We start from the raw sequence: 17576 nt of genomic DNA, 5'->3' as shown, positions 1-17576 counted from the left end.
ATCCTTCTCACTGTGCCTTTACCATCCTGAACTCATTCTCCAGCTTCAGAAGACTTAAAAATTATCTCCAGTCATCAATGGGGCAGACGCAACAGAATAATGTAGCTGTCCTTAACATGCAGGTCACCTTGGGGGACATGTGCCCCCCCTTTAGCTGGTGCCCCCCTTGTGTCCCTGTCAACTGCCTTGTCTTCACTATGGTTCTAACACAGGTGAAAAATACACCTCTTTTCCTTGTGAAGGCACAGCCTCAGGGCAGAAGCAGCTGTCTGCAGAGAAAGCGTTCGCATTTAGCAGAGTTGGAGCTGGCAGTGAAATAACAGAGACCCCTTAAATCTGTGCTACCTCTTCCCATCCAACAGTGTTTTTCCCCCTGCAGAAAGGTAATGCCCTTTTCTCCCTACCATTTGCTGCCATTGAAACATTAATTTGCCTCCGTGTTTCATCAGACCTAAAGCTTCTAGCCCTTTCTTCTCTCAGGACTTTCCCCCCTACCTCTGCTAAATGTAACTGGCTCATAACAGGGGATGGGCAACGCGGATTTTGGACGCTCTCGCTTCTTTGCCCGTATCCCTCTTTTCAAGTGGCATAGTACAACGGTAGGTTCCTTGGTTTATAAAGACGTGCTCTGTCGCTTGTTAAACGCAGCCCACTAAATAAGGAGCTCATCATGAGTAGAACAGTTCTGACTCTGCAAAGAGGTAATAAGTCCACATTTCCAGATTCACTTTTCACTTAGCCCTTTTCTAACAACCCTAGTAAAAAGCACAGAGAACTGGAAATGACCCAGTGACGAGAGAGCTGCAAAGTAAAGCCTGCAGCCAGCCTGGGAGGGGGAAAATGTTTCAGACTCCCCACACAGCCCAGCCCCGGCACTGCTCAGGGGGGTTGAAGCCAAAACCTGGCTGCCCCCTGCTGCTGCCCAAACTCAGGGCAGTCCGGCTCAGCGTGCCTCCCAGCAGCAGCCGCGGGGTGACCGGGCCAGTGCCGGGTTTACAATGGCTCCACGGAGCCGGGCCCTGAGACCCCCTTGGCTCCCCTCGCCCACCACTTGCTCCTCTCAGCCCCCTGGCTGGGCCCCAGTGCACCTCCGACTCTGGGCAGTCTCTGCTGCCCTCGGAGGAGCAGGGAGCGTGCGGAGGCAGGCGCGGCAGCGGGGCTGGCTCGCCCAGCCTGCGGGGCACAGAAGCCGGCCGGAGCTGGCGGCGGGCCGAGCCCTCCCTAGCGCAGAAGGGGCGGGCTTGGCCAAACACATTCAAAAGCAGCCAACCAACCACAGCGGGGGAAGGAGAGGCAGCGGCCTCCCCAATCCGTGGCGGCGGCGCCGCAGCTCGTTTGGGTTCAAACTCTCTATAAAAGGCCCCCGTGCGGCCTCAGCTCTGCCCCCTCTCGGATCAGCTCCCCTCTCCCCGGGCTGGTGGTTAGCAGCGGCCGCGGCTCCCCATGGCGAACCAGTCCCAGTGCCTGGAGGACGCGCCCGGCCGCTGGCCCCGCGGGGAGCCGAGCTCGCCCGAGCTCTACAGCGAGGCGCAGCGGCTGGCGCTGGAGGAGCTGGTGGCGGGCGGCCGCGCCGCTTTCCGCGCTTTCCTGCGCCGGGAGAAGGTGCCCGGCTTCCTCTCGGAGCCCGAGATCCAGGCCGTCCTCCAGGCGGCCGCGCCGCCGGCCGGGGCCGAGAACGGGGCGGCCGAGCCCTCGCTCAGCGCCTCGCTGGACTGCTCCTCGCTCACCTACTTCCCCGAGCAGTCGGACGTGGAGCCGCCCGTGCTGGAGCTGGGCTGGCCGGCCTTCTCCAGGGGCTCGTACCGCGGCCTCACCCGCGTGGAGGCGCTTTTCCAGCCCAGCTTCGGGGAGACCATCTACAGCTGCAAGGAGGCGGTGCGCAGGCAGATCCGCTCGGCCAGGGAGGTGAGTCCCTAGCCCGGCCTCTGCGCCCCCTTCCTGCCCGAGCCGCCTGCTCCGGGACCCGCGTCCCTTGCCCTGGGAAACCCGCGGGATGCTGCGCTGCGCAGCGCTCCTCTGTGCCTGGGGAACTGGGGGTGCTGCGGGTGTAGCATCACCACCTGGCTGGAAGCGGTTTCCATCACGTACAGGGGTGTAGAGTTTGGTTTAATGGTGCTCGGTCCGTACCCTCGCTATACAAACTGTTCCAGCAGCACCCCATGGAAGCTGGGCTGCAGGCTAGAATATAACCCGCCTTGCTGTTGTGTCCTTCAGTGTGAGCAACCTCTAGCCCCTGGCTCTAATGACTGGGTGAGTGCTTAATCTGGAAAAAGAAAAGGAGGACTTGTGGCACCTTAGAGACTAACAAATTTATCTGAGCATAAATTTTCGTGAGCTACAGCTCACTTAATCGGATGCTGTAGCTCACGAAAGCTTGTGCTCAAATAAATTTGTTAGTCTCTAAGGTGCCACAAGTCCTCCTTTTCTTTTTCCAGATTAGACTGTTTAATCTGGGAAGTTAGTGAGGGCGAGTTGTTGGTACGGAATGAATAAATCCCTGTATTCATACTGTACACATTATTGCAATAACCTTTGTACAAAGTATGCCTTGCCAGAGGTATCCTTTGAAAACCTATACTTTTCTGGTGGTCAGTGTTGTTCCTGGTACAATGTGGCCACACATCCTATGTGAAGTTATAACATTCCTCTGTGTGGGGTTATTAACACAGGTTTGAAACCCCACTGCCCTGTACAGGCAGAAAGCAGGTCTGTCCTAAACAAAAGAGGGAATGTGTGCACGCTTTAATTTGCATTTAAGCCGAAAACTGAATAATCAAGCAGAGAAGAAAACCAAAGGACGCTTACATATGTGGAAAAAAACAAGCAGGGTATATCCTTTCACATAGACTGTCTCTTTGGGTCTCTGCTGGAAATGTTTTTCAAGAGTGGGACTGAAACTATAAAAAGGGGAGACAAAGGCCCCAAGACACCCCACCCCACCCCACCCCACCCCATACACAGACCTTGCCCATCACATTGACTGCCCCTAAAGAGACAAAGGAAGCAGCTGTTAAACTCTGTGGGAGGAGTCCTGACCTGTGGATTGGTCCTTCTGACTGCAGAAAGCATGTGGTGAGAACTTTGCTTTGAATCTAATATAGTTTGTTAGGCAGTGTTTTATCTTGTAACCATTTCTGACTCTTATGCCTTATTACTTGTACTTTGTAGTTAATAATAAACTCGTTTTGTTTTATCTAATCCAGTATGTTCAAGTTGAAGTGTCTGGATAACTTCCTTCTGGGGTAGTAAATTGTGTGCCTATTATTAAGGCTATGATTGTGTCACGGAATCCGTGACTTCCAGAGACCTCTGTGACATTTTCTTCCTTGGGGCTGGAGCTGTCAGCTGGCAGGCCGCGTAGCTCTCAGCTGCTGCTGGTGGCGGAGCCCCTGAGCAGCAGGGGGACCCTGCAGCTCCCAGCCCCCGCAGGTGGTGTGGACCCTGCAGCTCCCACCTGCTGAGGATGGTGGGGGAACCTCCCCCACAACTCCAGGCAGCAAGGGAACCTCACAGCTGCCACTCCCTGTGGGTGGCCAGGGGTCCCCTGCTGTTGTCCAGCGGTGGCGGGGCCCCCCAGAGCTCCCAGTGCCTGTGGGTGTTGGACCCTCCTTCCTCCCCACTTCCTCAGGGATATTTTTAGTAAAAATTACAGGTCACGGCAATATACAAAAATCTATGGAAGCCTTTGACCTGTCTGTGATTTTACTAAAATATTCCTTACAAAATCTGAGCCTTGCCTATTATTCTCTTAAAGGAATAATGGACTTAACCTATTTGTGCTGTCCAGGAGAGGGCTTGGCAGTACAGGACACATATTCCTGAGGAGAAATGTGGGAGTGTGTTGGGATCACCCTGGAGTAATCTTTAAAGCTGGCAAGAGTCAAGGTGTGGCTGGCTGGCTGGCTGCAGCACATACAGACATAGCTGGGAGCGATTTACATTCTGGAGGCTGTTTGAGAGCAGTCCAGGTTGGAGACTACAGCAGCAAGGCATTGTAACCTGAGGTGCCCTTTACAGGGCAGGGATAACACAGCTACTCATTGGCCTGGATTGTACCCTTGTATGTCACACCTGGGGCTAGTCAGACTCTTGGGCTGCGTCGCCCTTGCCAGTTCTAACTAATGCTCTCCAACATCATGGTTTGGAAAGCATCCCTTAGTGTATTTCAGGGTATGTCTGTAAGAAGGGGGAATTTGGGGCAGGGGGAGGGGAAGCAAGGCAGCACTGAAACAAACCATGACTGTAGGACGCTCTGATGTACAAGAAAGCAAAACAAACCCTCATAAGCCTCCAAATGCAGGCAAGGGATTCCCTACAACTTTCATACTATGCTTCCAGCCTGTGCTGCTTGTAAGGAGCAAGGCTGGATTGAGGTGTCTGAGTCAGGGACTTGATCATCACCAAGATGTCCTCTGAGCTGGTTATAACATGTTGTGTAGCTGGGACCAATACTGCCCCAGTGACTGGGCTAAAACCTTGGACTGTCTGATAAGCTGCATGGATATGGACCTGTTGATGTTGACTTCTCCAGCTGATGCGGATTACAGCAGGAAAACATCTTTAGCACTGTAATGGCCTTCGCTATGCAAAATGGAACAGCTTTTCTGCTATGAGGAGAAGGAAACTTCACATGAGACCGTGTATCTAATGTATGCCCAGCCCTTGTCATTGCTGCACTTATTCTTGCAATGCTGTACCAGCAATATGGTTAATTATACCTGTTTAAAACTGGCACTAACTGATATAAAGGTTGAGGAAACAATGCACTTAAGTTAGAAATTGTAGAGTGAAGGTTGAATGGCCCCTTGTGCATATGCCTTACTTTGCATGTAGTGTCTGTCACTTTCAATTTGTAACTTGTCAAATATCACACTTTCTATAGAAACTGGAAGCTTTTACATAACCGTGCATACAAGCTGTACTACTGTATAAAACAGACTACGCATCTAACATGCTATCCTAGCCAGAATATTGGGATGTGTGTCTGCACTGATATGACACAATGTGAGCTTTAATCTCTTCAAAACAAATGTCAAATTATAAAGTCAAAAGATTAGGAGAAATAAGAACATATTTTTAGCTTTAGGGTCATAATGATTTAAACACTTCTTGATTTGCAATAGTTTCTGTATTGCGGAAACGGTAAAGTAATTTAAAAAAACACTAAACCTATTACACAATATATTTATGAATGTACTGGTCTCTATTTGCCTTACCATCTCCTATCAAAAACATCATGCACAAACTTGTCCAGTCTTAAACAGCTTAGAAATTTTTTTAGGGATCTGTTTGGATCTGGGCCACACCCATTAATTCTTTCCCTTCTAGCAATGTTACACAGTTACATAAATATTAAACTCCATCCTCCCTTTATGCTGCTTGCCAAGACATTCCAAATCTTTTCACCCAACCGTTCCACTGCTCATGAGCTGAAGTTTCTCTTGGCCAAACAAAATGGACCCTTAATTTCTCCCGTATCAAGTTCCTAACCAATTTGTCTTGTGTAGCTGCAGTTCCCTAATAAATGCCATGTTGCCTTTCAAAGTTCTTGCACATGTAGCTTCCCTCTCTGATGCAATAGGATTTTATCTGCAAAGACAACCCTCTGGCCATAATGCTGTGATTATTTTTTTCCCCCTCAACTCCCTAGTCTGTAAACAGCTGATGTTCATAGTTTTGCTCAGCAGCAGCGGAGTTAAACTTCACCTGATGCTAGCCAGTTTCACTACTGCTAGTGGGACCCCCCAGGCAGCTATGAAACTGTCAAATGTCCATTTTACACTGATGTTTGTGGGGAGCAAAAGAGGCAGGCATTTGGCTGCTTGGTGGGTGGGTCTGAAGATGCCAAAACTGGGAAGCTGGCAAAAGGATGGCCTAGAAGTCCTCCTTGTTCTGTCCTGCTGCATTTGGGGGTGTGTGCTCCCTCCCCGCCCCAGCCAGAAGGCTCTGCTATGGGGAGAAGAAAGCAAACTCCATCTTTTTTTCAGCAGCTAGTATCTGAGGTAAGGAGACATCCCTCATCTTGTCATCTTTGCCTTCAATGTCTACTAGTGAGGCTGCTAAGCAAGACTGAGCCCCTGTGCAGAGTCTAGGGCTAGCAGGCTTCTCGGCAGCTGAACGTGGCACAGTAGCTGGGCTTTGCACTAGAGGCTGAGCCAGTGGGAAAGTATTGGTTTTGTTGGTTAAAGTTAGACATTTAAACCATGCCCTAGACCTAATCTAGTTGATAAACACCACACAAACATGCACTTCCATCAAAAACAATTGCTAGAGGCAATGGGCCAGATCCTGTTTTGTCACAGTAAAGTAACCTCCAGAATAGCTGTTTATCTCTACTGAAGTAGTGCCCAGATCTTTGGGCCCCATAGCTCCTATAACTTGTATCTTAGGCCTGGTCTACACTTAAAATTAGATTGATCTAGCTACGTCACTCAGGGCTGTGAAATTTTTCACACCTTGCATGCTATAGCTACATCAATTTAACTCCTGGAAAAGGTGCCTCTGGGTTGATAGAATTCTTCCATCAACTTAGCTACGACTGCTTGGAGAGGTGGATTAACTACGTCAATGAGAAACACCCATCCGCCAATGCAGCACGCATCTGCTGTGGCACTACACAGCATAGCTGCATCACTGCAGTTGTGTTACTGCAGTGTAGACATAGCCCAAGATGTCCTACAATGCTACTAAGACCCAAGCAGGTCTCAAACAACCGAAAGAGAATATCTTGCTCATTTTCTCCCTTGTACTCCAAGGTTTGACAGTGGCCAATACCTGAGAAGACAAAGGCAATATCTCCTCTTCCCTCCCCCCCCCAAGACCTTTCTATATTTGAACAGTATTTTACAGTCACCTGGAGGAGGATTTTTTTTTTGCTTACCGGTAACTTACACTCAAACTAACACCGCCTTCCACCCCACCCTTTGCCAACTTGAATTGGTTTCTGGTTGCCATTTGAAGGTATGTGTATTATGGGAGGGAATACAATGAGCAATTGGACAATGCATCTCTGGAGTGAGCGAGGTCAGGCTTTTTAATCTGGGAGGATCATGTTCTGAATACGCTTCTTTTGGTTGCTAACAAACAATAACTTTAAAAATACAACTTGGAGTTTAAAAAAAGCAATTTGTCAGGTCAGCTGTTGATCTGTATGTGCATGACAACCCACAAAGACACCCACCCCCCCAACACAATAGAACAGGAAAGGCCAAGTGCTATGGGGCAGAATTTTTAAAGACGTGTAGTCTTGAGGTCCAGAATTCCATGTCAATCAGTGTTAAGTTATGAAAGAGAGAGTAACAGGTAAGATTTTTTTTATGGTGCCCTACAATATGAGGGAAAAGGGATCACTTGAGGGGAAAAAAGGACAAGAGAATTTATAATGAATAAAAGAGAGTGACTTGAAATGGTGTGTAATCCACCTAAGGAATTTGCAGCCCCAAGAGATCAGTCAATTACTATAGTTGAAGTTAATAAAAATGTCCTAGATAAAATTAGGACCAATAACGTGTAGAGACACTAAAAGCAGTCACTAAATCTCACACTTCAGGGTATAAACTGAGTTAGGAAGAAAGTTATTTTCTTCCTTTCCCACCCCAGCGTACAACACTGTGTACCTGGCTCGGTACTATGTGCTCTGTATAGAGATTGAGGGTGGGTTTCCTCTGAAGCTATGGGTATTAACTACAGCCAAAGGCAGGATATTGGATTAGAAGACGGACCAGTGGTCTGACACTTCTTCAATAATAATAGCAGGCTCTGGATTCAGATTTTTCTTGGTGGTTAAAGACTAGCTGGAAGGAAGTGCTAGGGGTGGCTGTGAAAATCTAAAATACGTGAATGGAAACATTGCTCTACTTGTGTTTGGCTTGGAGTGCTGGTCTGTCCAGTGCAGAAGGAAAACAGCACCTCTTTCCATATTCTTATAGCTAACAGGAATGGGAAGTGGGAGGATTGGAGTTGTGTGGCTTAGAGGTAGATGTGGACCTACAACAAGAAACTTGACCTTGTGACTAGTCCAGTTGAAGCATACATGTAGCTCACCGAGGAAGGGAAAGTCCAGATGTGGTGGTGGTGGCTAGAAATACATCACGGTACTCAAGCAATGGGCTTAACTCCTAGCATGTTACTATAGCACTGATACCCAAATTCTGGAAATCTCAGATTCAGTAGGGGCATGGTTACTGGATAATCCTATCTGCTAGGGATAAACCCACTTCTTCTACAGGTGCCAGAGCTACTTGAAATCAAATTGCCTGCTGTAACTTGCATACAACTCAAACTTACTACATGAGACTGGCCTCTTCTTCAGGGTTACCTCTGTCACATAATGCCCTGGGTCTGCATAGAAACTTCCAAATGTTGCGAGGTATTATGCATTTCTTTATCTTGGGTTTTTATCACAAAGGAAAGTTGCTGATTCAGGCCAGGTCTCGCAGTGCCTTCAGGGGGCTAATCAATTCCAGCTGGTGTGGTTCAGTAAAGGTTGTTAGTGTAGCATTCTCTCTATTCTATACGGGGAGGGATTAAAACCCCAGAAGAGAAGTAAACAAGTGATTCAGGTACTGGAAATATCAAGGGAGGTATAGCTATTAAACTGTATTGTTGTAACGTGCATAGCTGGTGCAATGAAGGGAAACGACAAGAGAATGAATAACTTATACCCTCCTGTGCCTGTATATGCACCCTTCAGTGGCGGAAACTAGTCACACTACTCACCTGAGACTAAAACATACTCCTGTGGCCTAAAACACACACTAAAGCTGAGGCCTGGATCATCCTGCAGGGATCAAAATATGGAGAGCGTCTACTATATGCCCATCCTGCATGTGCACACGCATCCCTCCTGAAGCAGTGAAGAATGAAATTTCATGAGTAAGAACAGGTGACGGAATGCAACTACACAAGGGGGTATTCTACCCTTATTTGGGTGAACAGTCCCTTGGTCTCTCTGAGCAGTTAAGATCCTCAGTTCTAAGCTTCCTCTTGAAGACCAAGTGTGGTAAAAAGGAGAAATTGCTTTCTCTGGGTTTCTCTCCCCTTGCAGAGCTTAGAGAAGTTCTCTATTTAAAACTGCAGTACAGAAATGTTTGAAGGTCTGATTAATTCAGCACTTGGTTTAAAGACTTGGGTGATACTGGCCTTTCTAGTCTGTCCATAAATTTGGATGGAGTGTGCATTATTTTTAAAAAGAAAGACAAACTTACCCCCTCCCAATTTCCAAGCAACTTCTCTGATCTAGTATGTACCTATATCTGCATGTTAATAGCCTGGTCTGGTGTAACATGCCATAATTCCCTGTAAAACCCCAGGTTCAGAATGAACTTTGCCCAAACTGTACATGTGGTCTGTCTCTTCATAGACTTCACTTTTTCTTTCCCCTCCTTTCCATAGCCTTATAACGAGGCTTAAATATCTCTGGAGGCATGTGTTCCCCTCCAAGCTAAAAAGAAAGTTAAGGTGGTGGGTAAGTGGTTCTCTAACACTGGTGGATGAGATCATGGTTCCAATGCCACTTCACTTCTAGGTGAGCTCTACTGTTTGCTGAATTGGGGACCTCATTTGCAGTAGAGGTGACCACCTGGAGGAAGAAATGCTAGCCAAACACTTCATAATACTCTTCTGATGGTCAGTCCAAGGAGTAGCCCTGTCATCTTCCTAGTTATAAGGCTATGTAACTAGGCAGCTTTGATATATGGCAAAAGGACTAGTGACACTTGTGTATGGGGTGGGGGAGTGGATGGATAAACTTTCAGCTTGAGGTCATGCACGATCCCAAATGAGGGAAGGGTGTAAATGTATTAAACAAAATGAATTAAACAATGAGAGAGATGACAGCAACAGATTGTTATTGCCTAATGACTGGTGAGTCAGTATTTGATTTTGATTGAACCTTGGGGAAGCTAGTGACTGATGGACTGGTAGGAACGCCCTGAAGCCAGAACGTGTGAATGCATTGTGATCACACTAGCATCTAGCTTTCCAAAAAGAAAAGGAGGACTTGTGGCACCTTTAGAGACTAACCAATTTATTTGAGCATAAGCTTTCATGAGCTACAGCTCACTTCATCGGATGCATCCTGTGGAAAGACAGAAGATGTTTGTTTTTATACACAAACACCCATTTTTTTCATGATTTGTGTGTATAAAAACAAACATCTTCTGTCTTTCCACAGGATGCATCCGATGAAGTGAGCTGTAGTTCACAAAAGCTTATGCTCAAATAAATTGGTTAGTTTCTAAGGTGCCACAAGTACTCCTTTTCTTTTTGCGAATACACACTAACACGGCTGTTACTCTGAAACCTAGCTTTCCAAAGTAAGTCACTTGTACCCTGTGAACCAGAAAGGTAGTTTCAGTCACTGATATTTTAGTTTCTGCCACTGTAGTTCCAGGCATACAAAGCAAAAGGTGAGGACAGTGCATCAGGAGTCTTTGTCTACACCAGGGGTGGGCAAACTATGGCCCACGGGCTGGATGCAGCCCGCAGGATTGCTGGCCCCATGGCACAGCCCAAGCCCTAATGTCTACACCACACCTTAGTCTGAGCCCTGCAAGCCTGAGCCAGCTGGCATGGGTCAGACATGAGTTTTTAATTGCAATGTAGACATACCCTTAGAACAGGGGTGGGCAAACTTTTTGGCCCGAGGGCCACATCGGGGTTGTGAAACTGTATGGAGGGCCAGGTAGGGAAGGCTGTGCCTCCCCAAACAGCTTGGCTCCTGCCCCTACCCGCCCCCTCCCACTTGCTGCCCCCCTCAAACTTCCAACCCATCCAAACCACGCCCCCCCCCACTCCTTGTCCCCTGAGCACCCCCTGGGATCCCACCCCCTATCCAATCCTCCCTGTTCCCTGACTGCCCTGACCCCTATCCTCCACCCCTCCTCCCCCAACAGGCCTCCCAGGACTCCTACACCAATCCAACCACTCCCTGCCCTCTTCCCATGCCACTCAGAGCAGCAGGAGCTCGCAGCCCCGCCGCCTGGCTGGAGCCAGCCCCGCTGGCTGGCAGGAGTGACGGGCCAGAGCGCTGGCGTCGTGGTGAGCTGAGGCTGTGGGGGTGGGGGGACAGCAGGGGAGGGGCTGGGGGCTAGCCTCCCAGGCCAGGAGCTCAGGGGCTGGGCAGGATGGTCCCACAGGCCGTAGTTTGCCCACCTTTGCCTTAGAAGCACCTTCACTAATGACGCCTTTCAAATTGCAAGTGTTGGTGAGATTACAGCTGGGTGAATAAAGTGCAGCCAATAACTTGTTTGACCGATTTTAGAATGGGCTTTTCAAAAGCGGCCATTGTTGATCTAACTGCTCCCCTTGAATTAAACAGGAGTTTTCTAGCATTGACTTTGTGGGAGCAGAAGTAGACCAAAACTGAATGCTTTTGCTAAATACCTTTAGCTTCCCTCTTGTGACAATGCACAGCCAGAACACCTTATTGTTTCCTCAAATTATTCGCCAAACTTCTGTGAATAATTCTTGGAGTGTAGCTTGTTGCAAGTGCTCAAGAGCTAAAATTCAAGCTGTTTAACTTTCACTGGACACCTAAATCACAGGTACTGCTTATCTTCCTTGATTTGATATGCATGACTTTTAGGATTGGGATTCTTGGGAAAATGTGGAGTTTTTCAACTCAAAATCTACTTTCAGTGGATGTTTTCTAATATCCACTTAAGTTGTGGTTTCTGCAAATGCTTTCTACAGTAAACTCTTGTTAGGACACATGCAATAAGCAAATCTGTTTAAAAACACCTGAGTATTTCTGTAGACTCTAATTACCAGTGCTTTGGAACAGAGTACAATGGTGAACAAAAAAGTAAATCTCTGTACTTGTGGGAAGTAACTTTGTGTGTGAGCAATACCACACAAGTAGTGGTTATGCAGCATGCCTATACACACCTTGGGGCTGGGTTACACCTGATAAGTGCCGCTCCCATACACCTACATTACTTGTACAGCCACTCTCCTTTGATGTGCCAATATGGAATGTAGAATGATGTGGAATATGGCAAAACAAGCCATCAAACTGAATTTTTTTTTTCCTCATCTCCATCATCCCCAAGCCAGATGCACTTCCTCTGAATGATGATGGGCTAGATATCTAGGTCTGTGATGACATTTGGAGTTAGCTAGAGGGGTTTCTAGAACACACATGGCTGTGGTACTAGTTCTTAGTGGCCTGGAAGAGAAGAATCTTCCTGTCTTGGGCCCTGATTACACTAGAGAAATTAATAGCAGAAAGTGTGCAGTGGTGCTAATGCTGGTGGAAGGATGATCTTTTGGTGAAGGCACTGGACTGGGATTCAGACTAATAATACCTGGCTCTATCGGGGTTCAATTCCCAGGTCTACCCCAGACTCCCTTTGTGACTGTGGGTAAGCAGCTTCATCTCTGTGTGCATGGGGATGATGATGTATCCCTATCATGCAGGGGTATTGTGAGGATCCAATCACTGAAGCTTGAGAGATTCCCTGTAATATCCGAGCAAGACATGTTAGATTGTCCAGTATAGACAGAAGCTTTTATGTCTAAAACTCTCTCGAGCTGCAGTGAACTGATCAGCAACTGTAGGGCTAAGACAACCCCCTGCAGCAGGAGGCGTTCAGCCCAGCGTATCTGGGAGCAAGGGAGTGGAGCCAACTCTGCAAGACTGCTGACTGTGCCACGCCAGCTCCCCAGGTGCTGAAATAAGATGTCATTATGCAAGGTTGTGCAGAAAAGCAAACCATAATGTGAGAGCATTAACAGGTGTGGGAATAATCCATCTGGGATCATCCTGTATACTCCAGGGCATAGTGAGTTTGACTAAATTGTGGGAACATAAGATTATCATTTTGCCTCCCCCCCCCCCCCCCCCCCCCAAAAAAAAAGAAAAAAAAAAAGAAAAGAAAAAAGCAGCATGAAAGAAACTTGTCTGGCTGTACAATACCACTGAATGAGAACTGACTGGGGGAGCTACTGATCTAGACAGGCAAAGTCATGCTTATTTGTGTAATGAGAGAGTCAGGCTCTGGGCCTAACGGCTTCTTCTGTTTCTGCAGGTGATCGCTCTAGTTATGGATTCCTTCACAGATATTGAGATTTTCAGTGACCTTCAGGAAGCCTATAGAAAGCGGAAGATTCCAGTCTACATCCTTCTGGACCAAGATTTTCTACCCCACTTCATGGAAATGTGCAGGAGTCTGGGAGTCTGTCCTGAGCAGGAAGGTGTAAGTATTAGAGGAGTTTTCTATGGTAAATTATAGCACTGCCTTTGAAAGACACACCAGTATTTCACATGCTGCCTAGAGTTGAACATTTTAGGTACTCTCTTATGTTTGCTTGGAAGCCTCTGTGTATCCCAAAGGTTGGGGATTTATACTGCAGGCTTTGAATATGGGCTCTGCATTAACCCAATGTGATGGGCTCCTAAAACCAGCAAGAGCCATGTAGAAGAAGCATATTGGCCCTTATCCCAACTTATATGTATTGTATTGCAATATTGTGCAGAGGCCACAGTTGTAGTGAGCAGCCCCATTGTGCTGAGTGCCATACATACATGTAAGAGACTGTCCTTGTCCTGAAGAGCATGCATTCTAAATCACTACTTGCAAACGGTGTCTTCTGCTCAAGTGAGAGTTTGCTAAATAGAACAAGCCAGCCCTCCTCCCCCCCAGGAAACAATAAGACACACTATACACGCGTGGCTTTTATAGTGTCTGTTCTACCCTCCCCGCATAACATGCATTTCTTTTTAAATGAAGTGTCAACAAAAGTGTTAATGTCAGACCCATGTGTTGTAGTCACGTAAGTCATATGACGTATTCCAGTTCTTCAGAATCAAAGCTTTAATTATGAATAATAATAATAAAAATTTTAGCTCTCGTCGTTGATGAATCTTCCAAGTGTAAAGCTATGCAGTGTTGCCTTAAGTTTTCAGATATCTTGACGTGTGAGCTCCCCTGTCCCTGATTTACTCTCACTGACAGGTTGATGCTAAAGCCCAATGATGACATTCAGGGGACAGAACAAGGGAGGGGGTAGGATCTGGAAGTTCCTGCAGGGCAGGAAATGCAGAGGGACAAAAAGGGTAGTGGGGACAAAGGTAGGGAAGAAATAATGGTATTCCTAAAGATGAGGCTATTTTCCCAATAAGTGTTGCTGAATGTGAAAATCTGGTACTAAACCACTAATGATTAAAAGTTCAGTTATTACAGACAAGGCCATTTCTACCTTCGATCTTTGTGCAAACCTCCAGTTGTCATCAGTGTGAGTTTCTTTGTAGTCCTAACCTATGCCCTTACTAATGACCCATAATTAAAATGGAATTGGGCCATCTCTGCAGATTGAGTTTGACATCTCTGATCTGGAATGTAAGCTGTGTGGAGACCAGGACTTCAATCACATTTATCTCTATAGTGTTTAGCACAAATTTGCTGGTATAAACGGTTGTTAATAGTATCACTTAGTATTAATGCTTGCTGGACAGTAAGTGGTATTAAGTAAGTCAGTTTCATTCCTCTCTCTTACACTGCATGGTTTATATGTTATGAAAATCAGGTTTTTGTTTTTTGTTTTCTTTTAAACAGCTGATGAGAGTTCGAACTATAACTGGGAACACTTACTACACAAGGTCAGGAGCTAAAATTGTTGGGAAAGTCCATGAAAAGTTCATGTTAATTGATGGCATTAGAGTGACTACAGGCTCCTACAGGCAAGTTCTGGGGTCCTTTGCATTTCTTTAGGTCTTCGTGGGGAGGAGATTTCTGCAAGAAGTGAAAACTAACTTGAAAGGTATAAGATTGACTCAAAAGCAATATTGGTGGTTCATCTGTTTAATGCTGTATGAACTTTTTGAATCTGTATCAGCCTTGAATAATGTTGGGGAATTGATCCAGAAATTGGCATTAGTTTAAAGCTTGTCTGTTGGCAAACTGTCTCTAGAAACTTCCTCCAAACCTTTGTGGAATGTCCATATGAATCTGGGCTGCTGCTAACAATGTAGTTTGTTCATTTGGGACAAGTCTCGTGGTGTTTCTGCTATATCCTTGGTGGGCTTGTCCCCTCTCCATGTCTTGGGGATAGTAGGTTGGTTTCTCAGAGTGGCTGCATTTCAATTGAGTACCCAGATCCATGGAGGAGGGTCATGGGGAGGAAAACATTGGTCTCGTTGCTTCTGTTTCTGGCAGGCTGTGGTCCCTACTATGCTATTTCCTGTAACGCCCACCATTTTGGGGAACTTTCTATCATTTGTATTATTCAAACACCTACAGCCAGTTGTGCAATGGCAAGCATATTTCTCCCTCAGTTTTTGTTGCTGCATCAGAGATGAAACCTAGTTGCATGGTGGGTTCCTGAAAACCAGTGCACAACCACATTACCGTACATTAGCTCAATGGTTCTCAACCAGGGGTATGCATACTCCTAGAGGTACACAGCGGTCTTCCAGGGGGTACATCAACTTATCTAGATATTTGCCTAGTTTTATAATAGCTTACATAAAAAGCACTAGCGAAGTCAGTACAAACTAAAATTTCATACAGACAATGACTTGTTTATACTGCTCTAGATACCATACACTGAAATGTAAGTACAATATTTATATTCCAGTTGATTTATTTTATAATTATATGGTATAAATGAGAAAGTCAGCAATTTTTCAACAATAGTGTGCTATGACACTTTTACATTTTATGTCTGATTTTGTAAGCAAGTAGTTTTTAAGTAAGGGGTAACTTGGGGGTACAAAAGTCAAATCAGGGTAGAGTAGTCTGGAAAGGTTGAGAGCCACTGCATTAGCTCACCAGGCTTCTGTATATTTAATTGCAAGATTAGATGACTATGGCATAAAGTGTCATCGATTGCATAAGGACTGGATATGGATAGCCCTAGTGGAAAGTTATACCTCACCTAAACACACAACCCTCCTAATGTGTACTTGTCGCTTGGTGTATATAGTTGTACTATTCATTCTAATGTACCAATTAAAGTGAGTTTAACTGTGAATCTTGGTTTGTTTTTCAATAGCTTCACATGGACTGATGGGAAATTGAATAGCAGTAACTTGTTGCTGCTGTCAGGCCAAGTGGCTGAACACTTTGACCTGGAGTTCAGGATCCTTTATGCACAGTCAAAACCGATCAGCCCTAAGCTGCCATCCAGCTGCCGGAGCAGTGGAATATTTGATCACCTGGTCAGTGGAACAAAATCACCAAAAGACCACACTGTGGGAAACCTCTTGAGAGCAGAGTTGGCCAGACTGTCAAGCACCCCCAAGAAACCACTGAAAAAAACAGATTTGGCTAACACTGAAGGAAGCAAATCCTATAACCTGGGTCCTTCCTACATTGGCACAGAGGAGTGGTTTGGAAGTCTGGAGGCCATAGTGGAACCAAAGGAGGTGAATAGCATGTCTACTCAAACTGAACCATGGGAAGAGAAACCCACAGTGACTCTATCTAATGCTGTCACGCAAACCAGTGTTGTAATGGTAGCATCTGGAACCCAAACCTCTGTTGCTGCTAGAATGGCTGGCACTCAAACAGTAGTGCCACGGAAGACAGCTATGACCCAGACAGACAAGAAGGAGAGTGTGGAAGAGCATCTACTTCTGCGGCAACAATCGAAAGAAGGATCTCCTTCATCTGGAAAGTCCACATCAACTTCTTCTAGTCTACAGTCACTTTCTTCATCATCTTCCCAGTGCTCTGTGGCAAGCTCTACCAGCTCGCTGTCCTCTGTGAGGTCCATTGAGTACTCTGGCAACCACAGGGCAGAGTACTTCCAAAAACTGCATAAAGAGAGGCAGTTCCACTACTTCCGTTATCCGATCCAAACTTAACCATATGGTTGCTATCCTCTCCCGAAGGGGACGTGTGCCTGAAAACTATACGAGCTGCTGCAATGTAAAACAGAGGCATGAGATCAGCACCAGCCTACTCAGCCTCAGAGACGTTTCTCTGTTCAAATAAGTGACTGCTGAGTTGGCTGTAAGTCCAAGAGCTCCAGGCTCACTGCACAGTCCTTTCAACAGCTACTGATTTTTATAGTCCATCCCGGTACCGTGTGTATAGGGGCCGGTAACTTACTGGCACTGTAGTCTCATTCTATGCAACTTGTTAAACAATGCACTGAAATATGTTTAGATATTTTTAATGCCATACGTGCCTCCACGTGCTTTTTGTTTTTATATGTAATAACACTAAAATTCATTCTATCTATCGATGTTTACCCCTCAATTCCTTGTTAGACCGTCACCGGCAAAATATACTAGTTAGTTCTTCGTAGTGCTGTCAACATTATGGTTTTTTAACTTATTTATATTTAGAAAAGTTGTTACTGAGTCAGAATGATTCTGTTCAAACTGGGTTCTGAGATCTTATTCTGACTTCCACTCGCTAACATGAATTATGTTAATGCTGGGTTTTATTATAACTTTATTTTGAAAATAAAACAACTTTAAAAAACCAAAGTGGGGAAATAGCTTCACATTTCTGCACTAAACAAGGCTAACTTTGTTCGTAATCTGAATTCAATGATGAATTTAGATATATTATGGGTTTATCACTCTTGCATGATAGTCATAAGGAGCTTAAGGTTGTTTTTGT

The 17576-nt window shown here is 46.0% G+C and overlaps 1 protein-coding gene across 1 annotated transcript; it reads left to right on the top strand.

Annotated features, from left to right (window-relative positions):
- The first annotated feature begins 1292 nt into the window (after window positions 1–1292).
- LOC102937783 (protein FAM83D) lies at window positions 1293–17514 on the top strand. Its single transcript, XM_007057180.4, is given in 5 exon segments — window positions 1293–1905; window positions 13032–13199; window positions 14559–14683; window positions 15997–16786; window positions 16788–17514. Coding segments are annotated over 5 exon segments (1698 nt in total). The 5' UTR covers window positions 1293–1443; the 3' UTR covers window positions 16941–17514.
- Window positions 17515–17576: the final 62 nt, after the last annotated feature.

Source organism: Chelonia mydas, chromosome 13 (genome assembly GCF_015237465.2).
Source record: "Chelonia mydas isolate rCheMyd1 chromosome 13, rCheMyd1.pri.v2, whole genome shotgun sequence".
Classification (NCBI taxonomy): Eukaryota; Metazoa; Chordata; order Testudines; family Cheloniidae; genus Chelonia; species Chelonia mydas.
This window is presented reverse-complemented; position numbering and strand designations above follow the sequence as displayed.